Source organism: Drosophila arizonae, chromosome 2, assembly GCF_054131065.1.
Source record: "Drosophila arizonae isolate 15081-1271.41 chromosome 2, UAZ_ARI_1.0, whole genome shotgun sequence".
In the NCBI taxonomy this organism is placed as follows: domain Eukaryota; kingdom Metazoa; phylum Arthropoda; class Insecta; order Diptera; family Drosophilidae; genus Drosophila; species Drosophila arizonae.
This window is the reverse complement of record NC_142922.1, coordinates 17074726-17086890: the sequence shown is the minus strand read 5'-3', so window position 1 is coordinate 17086890 and position 12165 is coordinate 17074726. Positions and strand designations below refer to the sequence as shown.

General features: G+C 41.5%; 1 protein-coding gene across 1 annotated transcript; it reads left to right on the top strand.

Annotated features, from left to right (window-relative positions):
- Positions 1–1448: 1448 nt before the first annotated feature.
- Positions 1449–4804, top strand: laf (labial associated factor). The gene has a single exon (XM_089474719.1). The coding sequence runs from the start codon at positions 1642–1644 to the stop codon at positions 4675–4677; it is 3036 nt and encodes a 1011-aa protein (XP_089330845.1). The 5' UTR covers positions 1449–1641; the 3' UTR covers positions 4678–4804.
- The last annotated feature ends 7361 nt before the right edge of the window (positions 4805–12165 follow it).

Below are 12165 nucleotides of genomic sequence, written 5' to 3'. Positions count from 1 at the left end.
CTGCCCTTCGATTCAACATAGATCTCTTAATTTCTGTATGCTCCTTAAACTTCCTTTCAACTACTTACTAAAACCTGCTTCAAAGGCCACTCCATTCGCCTACTTCCAACACTTGGGTTTAACAGCATCTGCGGCTCCTGCTAACAACATAATTTCTATATGCAAAGCCCACGCCCATTTGGCCAGCGAGGCAGACGCTCGTCTGTTTTTGGCCAGAGCAGGCGAGGCGCACAGTGTGCCCTCGGGTGCCCTACGGTAGGCAGCTAAATTAAAGTGAACGCCCCCAGCACGTGCCACGGCAAAGAACAACAGAAGGAGTCAAGTCCAAGTGGAGAACAGACCGGCAGGCAGCATCAGCAATCAGCAGCAGCAGCAGCAGCAGCAGCCAAGCTGGCTGCCGCAGTCCAAAAACTTTTGTCGGGGATCCACTCGAACATTTTTGCCACTTGAGTTTTGTAGTAGTTGTAGCCCAGCCACTGCTCTTGGGGCAGCTCCTCTGGCTGTTGCGTTTCTTTATTTATTTTTGGTGCACGCGCAGCAACAAATTAAAAAGTAATTCACAAGCGCTGCATAATTAGCTGCTAAATGACACTAATGGCCCTTGCTAACGGATCGGCCTTTAGTTGCCAGCAGCATCACCTCAAAACTAACGCCCCCAAGCCCCGCCTCCATTGTGCTGGTTGCACTCTCGGGCGCGCTGTGTGGGCAACTTCAAGTTTTGGAGGCACTTTACATTTCGTGAACTGTTAGGGTATCATTGATGCCATGAATAATGTTATTGCTCTTAATGACTTTTTATCTCTCGGACTGTATATCTATAGTTGCTAGTTTATAGTTTATATTCATATATATTATTATATTATATTATTATATTTCAGACTCTCACACATATCATCTGCATAATTCACTTAGAGATTTATACTGAATCATCTCTATATATATTTCTCTTATCTCTTCAGGATATCATCAAATTCTTATTATATTATTAAATTAATTTAATTAAATTAAATTAATATATTATATTCTATTTCTATATGCCATTCACCATGCAAGAGTTTCCATTAGCTATACTTAAGTAATGCACATAAATGGTATTTTATTTTATACATGTTTAACTGTCAGCCTTAGAGCATTCCGGTTTCGTCTAGCTAAAAAAATTTCCTCCAAAATTATTTTTAGCTTGCAAGTTTTTTTTCCTGTAAAGTTTTCCTGTTGCTGCAGCTAATTGATTGCTGTATTTGGTATTATGTTTTGTGGCCTAGCACATGGCTAGTTGTTTGGCTCCCTTTTGGCTGCCAAGTTGTTGCAGTTGTTCTCTGTGTGAGTGTGTGTGGGTGTTTGGTGTTTGGTGTGTGGCATAGGCCTGAACACAAATTGATGATTGTGCTGAAAGCAAAGGTCATTATTGTGATGAAATGTGTGTGCTTGTGTTTAGTAAGCCATGTGATAACACAGCTTCAGTGTTATTTATGTCAAGTAGCAATCATTACGCCATGTAGAACACTAGCACACAATCAAACACACAGAACACATTGAACCTAGCTCGAAGCTAGTTGATATTGGACTCGCTTTTCTACTTGAAAAAGTTTTTGTTTTATAAATCGGACTTGTGCTACTTCCCGGAATCCAAAAGACCGTTCCATGTCTCAAAATATATCATCAAATCGCCGTCAGCAGCGGCGTCCCGAAAACAAAACCAATTCTAAGCCGAATGTGTTTTCCGTGTCACAAGATGTAAGTTTCAACTCAAGCAGTGAAATAGTTGAATGGGATCGGGAGCTATATGAGCAGAAAAGGGAGACGATTCGCCAGCATGATCATCAAAAGTTTGCATCCAACATAAACATATCTGATGGCAGCAATGCTAGTCTATATAAGAAATGCAAGAAACGTGCGGATGTTTATGTAAAACAGGTAATTGCAGAGCAGGATGCGGCCTATAATCATAATATCCCGCATAATATAGCCATAAGAAATTTCGTACGCAAAATTGATCCAGAAACCTTTAACGATGAAACTTCATTGACCAATCGTGAAAAAGCCGAAATCTCAAAATCCAAAGAGTCAAGCACGAAAAAGAATGAGGGACCAGGACATGAACAACAGAACTCGTCACGAAAGGAACAATCAGACACAGAATTAAGTCAGGTTACGCAAACCTCGAGTGATGAGTCGAAAACTTTCAGTCAAATCTATAGTGAAATTTGCGAGGAGTCACGAGCCCGTCAGAAAAAAGCCGAGCAGATCTATCGAATAATTACCCATAAGGAAACAAATCAAAGCGAAGACTTTTTCAGATCCAAATCCAGAGAACGTACAGCCCGATGGGTGCATAACTTAGGCGAGCTCCATAAAGACGGTGAAAGCACTACAGAGACCTCAAATGAAAGCGATAAGGAATCGGAATACCGTCAATCATCAACGAATGATCATTATTTTACCGAGGATGAGTGCAAATACTTAATGCCAGAAGAGTTGGACATGATTGATAGCTTCAAGCGGGCCTTACGCTCAGGCTACACAAAAAATTTTGTTGAATACGTAGCTGAGATGAAAAATGTTCAATCAGAGTATCATGAGCCTGTCGAGAGCCACTCAAGCCGCTCGGAATTTAAAGGCTCTACTCGCGAACGAAATAGCATCAAATCCGAAAGCCATGCTGAACTCCGGAGTGAAATGTCTGAGGGCAGTGAGAAGCCTCGTTCACAGTCTCTACAAAACTGTTCAAAGTTAACCGAGAATGATGTTGGAAAATCCAAGGTGCTGCAATTTGAACATTGTGAAATTTATATACGTTCTTCGGAACCCTTACGGAAAACTCCAGCTAAAGCTGGTTCCTCTCGAACTGAAAGCAGCAATCAAATGAATTCAAGCCCAAAGAAGTCTGAAGAATGCCTAAATTCAAAGCAATCTGGCAGTAAGAGCAAAAAAGTAAATACAAGTACAAACGAGGTACAAAGTTCCATAAAACTTTCTCCAGAGCGTAAGTCCCGGAAGACGAGTACCAGAGTAAGTGCTGTTTATCAGAAGCAGTTTAAGGAAAATAGCTCTGTTGATTATGCTAATCACGAGACTGATAACGAGCCCAGCTCTGGGAAGAGCAACATTTGGGAACAAAATGAAGCAAATGGTTCTACCTATTCCCTAGAGATAATATCCCAGAGAAGTGAATATAATGAAAGTTTTAGTCAAGCCGAGGAAGCTATGAGCAATACTTCCCTTAATTCTGCAAAAAGCGTTGTTAGTAAAAGTGAAAAGAGTAAACAATATGAAGAAAATACATCAAATATTTCATTCGAAGCTATAGAAGAGCAGCCTTTGGCAAGCAGTGAATATAAAAGTGATGCTGATCGGGTCGATGAAATGAATGATAATTCCTTAGATTCCTCCATGAGCCAAGAAGAAATCGAGTCCCAAGCATACAGCTCTCAGCATAAGTCAAATAGTAACCATAATTCATCGAGTGAAGTCGAAGAGCAAAGCCAGAAGAGCTTCAGCAAAGATGAGAAGTTGAAATGGCTGGCTCAATTGGCAAGGTTTTTCCCACCGCGCATTGAACGGCGTAAGTTTTTGATGCTAAAGGATTTTCATGTGCTCAATGCTGATAAGCATTGTGAAACTGAGCGCTCTGAATCGTGTGACATACGCAAGTCCCGTCGACACGGCCACAGACTCAATAAATCAGAGAGTGCATCGAGCAAAAGTCACAAATCGCTGCATTCCGCAATGAACTCGACATGGCCCACTGAACGATCCACTAGCGATATGCGTGTATCTTCCACTGATACTAATGATGGCTCTTTGGCATATGAAAATGATAGCGGCGATGATTATTATTTAAGCAGCCAGAATACGAGTGCAAACACTTCCCTAATTAGCAGCACACTCTCCATGCCAAATGCGACCAAAAAATATCGCGATCGTGCGAGCAGCCCCATACAAGTTATCTACAGCGATCACAGCGATAGTTATGAGAGGACCGCCCGACTTGAGAGGATTGGCTATAATAGGCCTGGCGAGCGCAGAGCTCGATCGCGAGGCAGAAAAATGAAGAGTGAGCAACTGCCGAAGCAGCGCTCCCAGACAAGCATTGCCAGCGAGGAGAAAGGAGTTCAATATCCCAGCGACGATGAGCTGAACGACTCGGCCAAGAACAGTACGAAATCAGTGAAAATATGCAGCCGAGATGAGGCACTGCCAAAAATTCCCAAAGATGGCAAGGGCAAGGAGAAAAAGGGCGGAAGTAGCTCGAACAGCAGTAGCTGCCATTCGCTGCCAACTGGCAACAGTGGAAATAGCAGCAGCACAGCGAACAGCAGCGCCTACAGCATTTGCAACTATGTGCCCAGCGTACGGTTCTATCGGCGCACCGAGCCAGAGGAAGATGTCGTCATGGACCTAGCTCACAACGATAATGATCCTCCGGCTCTGACCTATAAGAAGCATGTGGCACGCCTCGCTGAGCATGCACTGCGCACTTGTACCAACTACTACAAGGAGAGCGTCGAGCACAATCCAGAGCTGGAGGAGGATATAGCCACAAAGGTGGGCATGCTATATAATTCGGAGACAAAGTTCAATACGACGCAGCGCCTGGATAAGCAGGAGGATCTGATGCAACAGTTCAATCAGCAGTTGCACGAACAGCTCAAGCTAATCCCGCCCAACGTTCAATGATCAGTTAAACAAACACACACACATTCACACACATCAATTTACATGGGACGTACTACTTATATTTTATATGTTAACTTAAAGTTCAGTTTATATTATAATTTGTTTTATTGCGCGCACGCAAAAACAATGCAATGTTCTTTGATATTTATGCATAGTTTACCTTTTGCCTTTTTGCCTTTGTCGACAATTCTGAATACTTGAAACTTTCAGCAGGCGAAGATGCAGCCACAGCCGCAGTCGCCTTCAAGTCTGGCCCTGCATAGCCCATAAATCAGTTTTAGTGCAGGCCAAGGGTCTTGCTGAAGGCTCAAGTGCTCGGCGTGAATAGAGAGCACGTAAGACTGCTCTAGTTGAGTATGCTCAGCCCAGTTGTGCTCTGTAAAGGGGCGACGAGTGAGTGAACTATCCGAATGCAGACATGGAAAATTGCTCGTCTCTAGTTTTGATATACCCTAAGAGATGAGAGAAGCATTAATAAACGACTTTAGCTCTGATATCTATTAAATTTAGTTATAATACTCTCTCTTCTCCATCAGCTTCTCAATATTTGCAGAGCATCAGAGAAGCGAATGGGCTGCAGTTGATACTCTTTCAACATAATTAGCTGGTCGGCTCTATCCCTGGCTACTGTTAGTCTCGAGGCTCGATTGCTGCCGCTTGCCTCATGTTGCACATTCATTTTCTTCACACATACTAAATATGCTGCGCCTGTTGTTTACAACATCAGCCCTGACAGCCAGCATAGACATTATGTTCGGGCTCTGGGGGTGTTGCACTTGTTGCAACTGCTGCAGCAGCATTGCCCGCCCCTGCCCACACCCCACACAATCACACCCATCGAGCCGCTTTAATTGCTAACTAAACAGAGATGTTTGGGCCAAAAGTGAGCAAATATTGTTTTAAGGCACATCAACATATTTTACCTGCTTAATGAAGACACTTGGACATTGACTCGCTACCCGATTTTGATTGTGTTCCTTGCCTAGATTTTATAATGATGTGCTACTCGATATGTTTATAATTTAAGAGAGAGTGCGAGAACTTCTTAAAGATAAAGGTAGAGGGAGAAAGATTATTTCTTTTCCTATACTAGAGTAATTTTGGTTAACTTTAAAGGGAAACCCTAAATGCTACGAGCGAGATCTCTTTTTGTAATCGGCAAATTTTTGATTGAGTTCTAATGTAATATATCATCATGTCACGCCTCTTACTTTTCCCATTTTCTCTGTCTTGACAACTTTTGAAATGCTGTAATCATCATCCTGCCTGATCTATGCTGTTTCCCACGTGCGAAAGTCTCCTCGGAAACCCACACGCACTCTGCCATCGATGTATCCAGTTTGCTGAGCAGCATAATTTAGACAATTCCCTTCATTTATTATGAAAAATGCACTCAATTTATATGACTTGATTATTAAAGGTCTGCGGCTAAAGCATTGCTATATTTGCTTAGGCATTGACATTGCTCGACTCAGCATAGAATTCCCAACGCTTAGCCACAATGGTCAAAGCGAACAACAACAACAACAACAACAACAACAACACTAGCAACAACAGCAACAACAACAATTGCTGCAGGCGCACCCCACGCCAATTTATTAAAGCCAACACCAGAGTTGGAGTCGAAGTCCGTATTCGAGCTGGAGCTGCGGCTGAGGCTGGAGTCGCTGGCACAGGTTCTGCACTTGGAGCTAATATGAAAAATGGCACGAAATGGCCCAGTCGCATATGCAGAATGCATAATTCATTTAACATTTTGTAAATCATTTGTTTGAATAGCACGATGACGATGATGTAGCCTGGCCAAGGGACTAGGGCAGCCTCTCACAGTGTCCGCGAGCAACCTGCAAAGCCAAATGCACTCAGAGAAAAGCTGTGGTTCGTAGAGACTAGAGTCTCTTAGACTAAACTGTATTCATCGTTTTCCCAGTTTGTGATCCATATAAAGCCTTGGTTCACAATTGGAAACAAAACTTTCGACTTGCATACATTGCTGGTTTATCTTAGTTATATATATATACTTTTCTTTGAGTGTATGCAAAAGCACTTGGGCCAGTTAAACTATTCGTCTGCACTGACAAATCGGCCGCGGAGTCGTCCGCTTGGCTCGCTCGATCCCTGCTCGGACGCCAGTGCTTGAACACAATGGTGCTGCATGACGCTGCACAAATATAATTTCGCAACTGTCTGCACATGGGCCAAAACGAAACGAGACACACGATGCCAGTTCGAGGCACAGACCCTGGCACAGGCACAGGCTCAGGCTCAGGCTAAGGTCCAGTCGCAGTCCCAATCCCAGCTCTTCAGAGACAACCCCAGTCCCGGCCCGAGTTCAGTCTGCGCCTCAGTCATAAGTCACACGCGGCTGCAACGACTTTTTGGGCTTGGTATACCTATATATAAGCCTATCTGCTGTGCTGCTTCTTCTTGATTATTTTTATTATTATTTGTACGTTTCGCGTTTTTGATTCCTGTGAAATTTGCATGCGCTCTCGTTCCCTGCGTTCAGCTAATTTAGTTTTGGTGGACTCTTCTTATTGAAAAATTATAAAGTTTTTTCCTTTTATTTATTATACCCTGAACCCATTGAAAATGGGAAATCAGGGTATAATGGTTTTGTTGAAATGTATGTAACAGGCAGAAGGAGGCGTGGCAGACCCCACAAAGTATATATATTCTTGATCAGGGCGACGAGCTGAGTCGATTTGGCCCTGTCCGTCTGTCTGTCTGTCCGTCTGTCCGTCTGTCCGTCTGTCCGTCCGTCCGTCTGTCCGTCTGTCCGTATGTTTGAACGCGTCGATTTCCGAAGATATAAGAGCTAGAGACTTGAATTTTTTTTTAAAATGACCGTATATACAGCGCGGACGTCGAGTTTGCTTTTAAAATTCGATAAATCATCCCGTTATGTTTTTATCGAGTAAAAACATTCAAGTTCAAATCAGATGCCTCTATAGCTAATTGTGAATGATTTTTCTTTTTTTTTAATTTCTCAAATATATAATATAATATGTAGATCATATGCTGAAAGTTTCATTAAATTCCGTTCAGTCAAAAATTAATAAAAAATAATCAAATATTTCGCCAATTAACAAACGCACGTGCAGCAGCTACAACAAAAACATTCGTTTAATCACATCAGCTGTTAGTTTCGTTTAGTTTTGGTAGATGGCGCAGCAGCAGTGAATCTATTTGAGTTTTGCCAGCGCCACCAGCAGGAGTGGGGTGGCCTAGTGTGTTAGATGCATGACGCTCGAGCAAAAAGTCGCGGTTCGAATCCCGATCGGTGCAACACTGATGTTAATTTTTTTTAATTGTTTCAAAATATTTTTATATTTTCATAAATACGTTTTCTATTTAATTTATATTTTTAAATACACCGAAATTGAAATTTTAACTATACTTTATGTGCGTTTTTAATAGTTTGGTTATTCTAGCAAATTCTTAGAATCACATCAGCAGTTAGTTTCGTTTAGTTTTGGTAGATGGCGCTGCAGCAGTGAATCTATTTGAGTTTTGCCAGCGCCACTACCAGGAGTGAGGTGGCCTAGTGTGTTAGCAGCATGACGCTCGATCGAGGAGTCGCGGTTCGAATCCCGATCGATGCAACTGATGTTAATTTTTTTTAATTGTTTCAAAATATTTTTATATTTTATTAAATGAGTTTGGTATTTTATTTATATTTTTAAATACATCGAAATTGAAATTTCAGCCATACTAAATGAGCATTTTTATTTGTTGGGTTCAGGGTAGTATCTAGTCGAGCACTCTCGACTAGAGTTTTCTTACTTGTTTTTTTATTATTATTATTTTCTGATGTGGATGCCACAGTGCACCAGCTGTTGCGGCCAGCCTGGCATTTCTTGGGAACTTGGGAAACTCTGTAATTTTAATGATCCACGCCGCTGACATCGTAACTCAATATATGTATATCGGCACAGAAACACAGATCGGTCCAGACAGCTTGGAAGCAGCCAAGCAGCGAGCGAGTGAGCCGACTCTTTGCAACAATTTATCATTCTTTCTGATATTCGATGTTGGCTGCACTTTGAAAACTAATTAAGTTTCTGCTGTGTGTGGCCAGGGCGGAGGTGCGTGAGTGTGAGTGCCTATTGTAATTTGGCTTTGGCGTTAAATTTTGTATCAAAAAACTATTAGCCAAGTGTAAAATCCATCATTAAGTGTTTGTGAATCGTGGTGCCAATGCGTCTGCCTCGACGCGATCGCCACTCGATGGTGTTGATTGTGGGGAGCGGCCCATTGTTACCAACGTTTTACAAATGGAAAAAACTTAAGTTGCGTGGCTTTTTAATTTGTTTCGAGTCTTTTGTTCGGCTCTCGCAACGCCAAGGATAACTTTGTTGGCGGCCCTATAGATCTAGCCCAGAGAACAAATTAACCCAAACGCAACAATATGGCTCTCAGAAACTTCTTCATTTACGCTTTAAATTAGCTGATAGTAGATTAATAAATTAACACAGAAACGTAAAAGAATTACAACAACAAATAGAAGCAAGTCTTACAGAATAATATTCAACAAAACATAATTTCAATTTCGGCCAGAAAACGTTAAATTCGTTCACATTTAAAATTTATTAGTTCGCTGACAAACTAACTTATTCGCTCCCCCGCACTCTCCCCTTAACGGACAATATACAACTGGTAAATTAAAACTGCCAACCGCACAAATTAGTCGACCACAAAAGCCAAACAACTATAACTATAGATAACTATAACTAGTCGAAATTAATTTATGTTATTTAAACGTCGCTTAACTTTTTCGGACACAAACCAGAACAAGTAAGAACGTTGCAGTCGGGCGTTACCGACTGCGGAATACTCATTCACATCCCATCAACAATTTAGTAGTTAAGTTTCCTTCTAATACTGTAGAATATACAGGTTTTTCCGATTTGCCACGCCCCAACTGGGCGTAGACACCTCATTTTTGGTCAGTTTTTAGAAAGAGATAACGTTACCCTAACTGCAAAGTTTGAATGCTTACCCTAAAAAAATGTGAAAATTACAGGGTATTTTTCGATATGCCACGCCCCTAAAGAGGCGTAAAAATTATTTTTGGGGAATCGATAGAGGAGGCTACCAGTAACTCAACTATCCAAATTTGAAGCTTCTAGCTATTATACTTTAGGAGATATAAACTTTTGCGGTTTGCCACGCCCCCTGTGGGCGGACATATATCCGACAAAACTTTTTGGTCTTGGGTGATCAGTCCGAGTATATATACAAAATTTGAGGTCTCTGCCATCAATAGTGTCCAAAATATAGGAGAATTTAAAAAATCACTATATCTTCAGGTCCGATTTGCCACGCCCCCAACGGGCGTAGACTTATAATTTATCTTCAGACTTTGTAGAATCATACCATTAGCTGACGTGCAAAATTTCAGCATTCTAGGTTTACAACTTTAGGAGATACAGTTTTATCCGATTTGCCACGCCCCCAATGGGCGTAGATATATCCGCCATAGCTCGTGATCTTGGGTGGTCAACGCGGACCTACATACCAAGTTTCAGCTTTCTAGCTCTTCAACAAACATGATTTCTGGTATATCGGAAAATGCATTTTCCGATTTGCCACGCCCCTAGTGGGCGGATCGGGAAAATTTTAACACTTTATAAATCGGAGATATACACGAGTATGTGTTCCAAATTTCAAGTCTCTAGCTTCAATAGCGCCGAAATAGATTGCGTTCATACGGACAGACGGACAGACGGACAGACGGACGGACGGACAGACGGACAGACGGACAGACGGACGGACAGCAAGACGGACATTGCACAAAACCAATATACTGATTCACTTTCGTGAATGAGTATAAAAACAACAACAATTGCTTGTTAGAGTGATCTAGTTTCGATGTGCAGATTGGGCATACCCTGCAAGCAAACTTTTAATATTCACATTTTTATATAATCTAATTATACAAAAATTAATTTATTATACATATATAGATATTTGATTTCATATATTTCATAATTTTTTTAGTATTTTCAAACTTAATGAAATATATATACATTTTTATTATTAATTATATTTATGAAATATTATAGAAAATATTATTATTATATAACATATTATATTAATAAAAAAAATATTTACAAATTTATAATGTTGGCTTGGAATATGTATATTTGTAGATATTCTGTCTCATATCAGTATACCCACTTAATTGCCACAGCTATAGGGTATCACTACAGTAACAACAACAACGCAGCGTGCAAAATGTTTGCCTGTCCGCAGCTGGCAGCATCGCTGTCGCTGTCACAGTCGCTGCCTACTGCCAGTTGATTTGGCCTATCCCTCCGCCCCTTCCCCGCCTCTTCATCGTTCCCCGCTCACAACGTCCCTGTGTTACCTGCCCAGCAGTGGTGCAGAGGGCAGAGGGGGGCTATCGGTGGCCTCCTATGAGCGCTCGACGCCAGTTTCCGACGTCAATTTATAAACGCGTTCAGTTTAAATTGCAACAAATAGTCGCTCATTGAAACTTAAATTGTGCCGACACAAAGTGAGCGCTTGGCTGTGTGCGTGAGCGAGAGGGAGCAACAGAGTGCAAGAGCGAGAGAGCGGCAGCGGGAGTGCACGCTAGAGCGAGCTGGCATGTCCATATAGCCCAGATACAATGGGTGTAGAGCTTTGTGTCAACAAGTTTTTTGTCTGTGTCGCATTTTGGCCATTTTTGTTGGCTGATTTTATTTTCAGTTTTTTCTCTTTTTTTTCTGCTGCTCGCTCAAATGTTTGTCAGTTGTTGACGTTGTTTGTTGCTGTTTGCTGTTGTTGGGTTTTGTGTGGTCGCAGCTTGATTTGTTTAAAGGTTTTTTGCCGTCTACTTTGGCATGGGAACGAAATACGTGCAGCTGGGAGCACGAGGCTTGGGCTGGGCTTATAGATTGCTATAGATTTGACTTTTAAAGTGATAGTTAAGCAGTTCCGTTGGCTACTGTTGGCTGAACTGAAACTAGCGAACAATTTAACTGTATACATATATGTATATATGCAATTTTCCAGCTATATCAGCTAACTCTCATACTGTCAAGTTAGTAACGAGCTGTCTTCAGCTGCATACTGCTAAACTTATTTTAATGGCTTTTATTTAGAGTCTTCCATTCGTACAGCCTAACAAAAATCTACTGAGGTCCCAGAGCCAATCTAACCAAACCTGTTACCATTTTATTTGCCTCAACGTGTTTGGGAAGTTTCTGGCTGAAAATTAAAAAATAAATAAATAATAATAAAATACCAAATTTAATTGCTTGGCACAAACAGTTTTCTGCCTGTTTTTCTTTAATTTCAATACCCGCTCCTGGGAGTTCATCAGAGTAAAAGAGAGAAAGAGAGAGAGAGAGAGAGAGAGAGAGTGAAGGAGTGTGAGAGAAAGGAAAGCGGCACAGTCGTCGCAAATTTTCTTAGACAAGCCGTCGCGTCGGCCGCAACGGCAGCCGCAATATAATTTCTTTAGATTAATCCAATCGA

Excerpts from the sequence above, each read along its gene's own strand:
- laf (XM_089474719.1), top strand. The coding sequence starts at position 1,642 with ATGTCTCAAAATATATCATCAAATCGCCGTCAGCAGCGGCGTCCCGAA.